Genomic DNA, 3,790 nt, shown 5'->3' on the forward strand with positions numbered 1-3,790 from the left:
GTCTCTGGTGTCCCCAGAATGTGTCTGTGAAGTTTCAGCTCAAAATACTCCACAGATCGTCTCGGTTACGTATGTAACCCTCGTTCCCTGAAGGAGGGAACGGAGACGTCACGTCCCGTCGCCACAGCTCCTGTACCACCGCTGAGCGGCCGGGTCACCGGCTCGGCTCCTCAGTGAAAACCTGAATATGCGCTGCATCTGCTGCCTACTTATACTCACGCTGTGATCAGCAGCAGCTGGATGCAATAATCGCATGCCAATGTGCATTGGCTCGTTTAGATTACACTTGAAGTAGATTGGTCCCTCTAAGCGAGATCCCAATTCGTCGGTCATCCGACGTGATGTCTCCGTTCCCTCCTTCAGGGAACGAGGGTTACATACGTAACCGAGACGTTCAGTGCATTGGGGAACACTGGCATAAATTAGCTGAAAGTGCCATAATGTTTTTCCTTCCCTAATTATTTGAGAGGCCTCTCCTTTTTTATACTATTGTTTAAAGGTTAAAAGTAATTACGTAATTAGGTTAGTTACTTGTATTAGTCTCTTGGCATGCAGTAATAATGTTAAAATTAGGGCTGTTAATTTAACACATTTATTTAGTGCATTTAAATATATAAAATAATGAGAATTATAATTTTTTTAAATGAAAGAGTATTAAAACAAAATCACACACCTGACATGCGAACAAAACAACCAGTTTATTGAGTTTTACTTTTACAATGTCTATTAAATTATTCATTTAATTAATTTCGCAATTATTTGCAGTTCATTTTATTATTGAATCTGAATATTCTGTAATTGATTGACAATTCCTTTCTTCTGTGGAACACAAAAGAAGATATTTTAAAGAATGTTGTTGGTAACTTGTTTCCCATTGACTTATGGACAAAAATAAAGTCTTTGGGAACCAAAACTATTTGGTTATCAGCATTCTTCAAAATATCTTCTTTTGTGTGTTCATCAGAAGCAAGTCAGTCATACAGGTTTGGAACAACATGAGGGTGAGTAAATTATGACCATTTTTGGGTGAACTATCCCAGTGCATCTGTTCAAAATGAAACAAATATTCACATGCCACCAATGCGACGTTAGTTCTGAACAGCTATTTGAAAACATGTAAATACCGTTTGACTTAATTTCCTCTCACTGACGAGTTTAACAAACGTGAATAGGCCTTTAGATTAAGGAACTTTATCTCCTCATTGTGTGTTCCAGGTCTCAAGTCTTTGGGAATGACGATCGCCCAATGCTACGAGGAAGTTGGCCTCCTGATGCTGTTCCTTTCTGTGGGCATCTCCATCTTCGCCACAGTGGAATACGCCATTGAACACGACATGCCAGAGACCACCTTCACAAACGTGCCCAGCGCCTGGTGGTGGGCCACCACGTCCATGACCACGGTAGGGTACGGAGACATCCGTCCGGACACAGTGCTAGGAAAGGTGATGGCCTTCATCTGCATCCTATCCGGCATTCTTATTCTCGCACTGCCTATCGCCATCATCAACGATCGGTTCTCTGCCTGCTACTTCACGCTTAAAATGAAGGAAGCGGCGCTGCGGCACGGGGAGGCGCTGAAGCGACTGACGCACAGCTCGGCCTCGGATATATCGATGATAGGGGTGAACCTGCGGGACGCCTACGCCAGAAGCGTGCTGGAGATGCTGCGGTTGCAGGGCCGAGAGCGAGCCAGCACACGCAGCAGTGCAGGAGATCTTTGGTGGTAACAGTAGGCCTGCAAGCTACCGGAGAGAGAGAGACAGATAAAGAACAAGTGAGCGAGAGAGGTCTTTTAGGGACCACAAATCCTTTAAAGGCCTCATATCATGAGGAATCAAACTTTGCTTTATCTTTATAGAGATTATTGCATTAGGAAAACATACTGTAACTTGCCTCAAAATAATTTATTTAAATCATACTGCAAAAACAACTGGACGTTCTCATGTTTCTGATGTCACAAACCTAACTTTGCAATCCTGTAACAATCTAATGCAGCTTTGCAAAGTGGCTAAAGTGGTAAAACTGTATTAGAAATGAGTGCAAATCTGCAGCTTGCAGATAAAGTGCTGCTGCTCGTTTCACATGCAAATGGGGCGTTTCTTAATGTTGCGATATAATGGAAGTAGCAACAGATCTTTTCTTCCATACTGTGATGTACATCCATTGGGGACTTGATTCAGTTGTTGGTTGGATAGAGGCAGTTGTACATGCAAACTTGCAGTCAATTGTAAGAAAGAGGCATGGTTTAAAGGTATAGTTCACCCAAAAATGGAAATTCTGTCATCATTTACTCACTTTCATGTTGTTCCAAACCTGTATGACTTTCTTTCTTCTGTAGAACATCAGATATTTTAAAGAATGTTGGTGGCCAAACAGTTTTGGTTCCTATTGACTTTCATTGCATGGACAAAAAATACAATTGAAGTCAATGGGAACCAAAACTGTGGTTGCCAGCAGTCTTAAAAATATCTTCTAAACAACATGAGGGTGAGTCATGATATGACATTTTGATTAAAGATTACGAGGTCAAAAAAGGTTTAAAAATGAAACACATACATGGATGAATGGTTCACAATAAGATCAATAACATGCATTTAGAAAATAGATAGCTTGATTTTCCATTTCATACCAACTTTAAAAGACAGCAGCAGCAAAAACAGACCACTTAACAGAGTGGAAAATGGTCTTAAAAAGTACTACAACTGTTATTATAAATTATATTTAAAAAAATCTAAATTGTTATTATAATTTTTTTTTAAAAACTTGACATTGAACCTCAGGGAAAAAATAATGTTAAAGACAAAAGTATATTACGACTCCTTTTAAGGTGAAGTAGTGGCACAAAACAGAATTGCAAAAATAAAGACTTTATTCAAACAGGTTTCCCAAACACTGCCATTGGCTGGACAACAGTTAACCCCGCCCCAGACTCGCACCATTGGTTGAATCAGTGTTTTTATGCTGCTTAAAAGAACCAGAGCAATTCACGTTTTGACTGAATCAACTTACGAATGACTTCAAATTGTCTCTGCACATTAAGCTGGGAGAAGTATTTTAACGTGAAATTACAATCATCAAAATGATTTTTCAAAATTGCTACATGCCTGTTCTGTTCATCTTTGTGCAACTCACTGATTGTTTGTAATACAAGTAGTTTTTACTGTTCCATTTAAAGACGTAATAAAATCTATGTCTGAATTTTACCGTTTAGGTTGTGTTTTTAAGGGCTGCATTTACATCAGAGCAACACTTTTTCCTGTGCATATTCCCTGCGACTTGTTGATCCTTTTAAAATACCACAAATGGCAGGAAGATTACGATGACCTTGTAAGACCAACAGGTCTGCTCAAAGACGCATGGCTTATTTGACACATTGCTCTGAAACAGTTGCAGCTAGACATTCAGATATTAAAATCTGACTTAAAAAGAGACTGGCCACGGCTAGACAGTAACAATGATTTGCACTGCAGGAACATGTTATTATATGACAAGATATGACATGTAAATGGATAACAAGCCTTTAAAGCCTTTAATCTATTTCAGTGAAATTCTTCTTTTAAAGGGGTCATATGATGCGATTTCAATTTTTCCTTTCTCTTTGGAGTGTTACAAGCTCTTGGTGCATAAAGAAGCTCTGTAAAGTTGCAAAGACTAAAGTCTCAAATCCAAAGAGATATTCTTTATAAAAGTTAAGAGTCAACCACGCCTACCTAAAACGGCTCGTTCTAACACACCCCACATGTCTACGTCACGATGTGAGAAGATTTGCATAACGCCGCCCAAAGGTTCA

At 39.5% G+C, this 3,790-nt stretch overlaps 1 protein-coding gene across 2 annotated transcripts in view; it reads left to right on the forward strand.

Moving 5' to 3' along the window:
• The window catches only part of LOC107717377 (potassium voltage-gated channel subfamily V member 1-like), a 9,511-nt gene extending 7,279 nt beyond the window's left edge, over window positions 1-2,232 (forward strand). For both annotated transcript variants that reach the window (XM_016524105.1, XM_016524104.1), the window contains one exon: window positions 1,216-2,232. In XM_016524105.1, coding sequence (XP_016379591.1) covers window positions 1,216-1,727 — 512 coding nt within the window. In that variant the 3' untranslated portion in view covers window positions 1,728-2,232. The remainder of the gene's footprint in view (window positions 1-1,215) is intronic.
• Window positions 2,233-3,790: the final 1,558 nt, after the last annotated feature.

The sequence above is a fragment of the Sinocyclocheilus rhinocerous genome, unplaced genomic scaffold (genome assembly GCF_001515625.1).
Source record: "Sinocyclocheilus rhinocerous isolate Xijiao unplaced genomic scaffold, SAMN03320098_v1.1 scaffold933, whole genome shotgun sequence".
NCBI classification, from domain to species: domain Eukaryota; kingdom Metazoa; phylum Chordata; class Actinopteri; order Cypriniformes; family Cyprinidae; genus Sinocyclocheilus; species Sinocyclocheilus rhinocerous.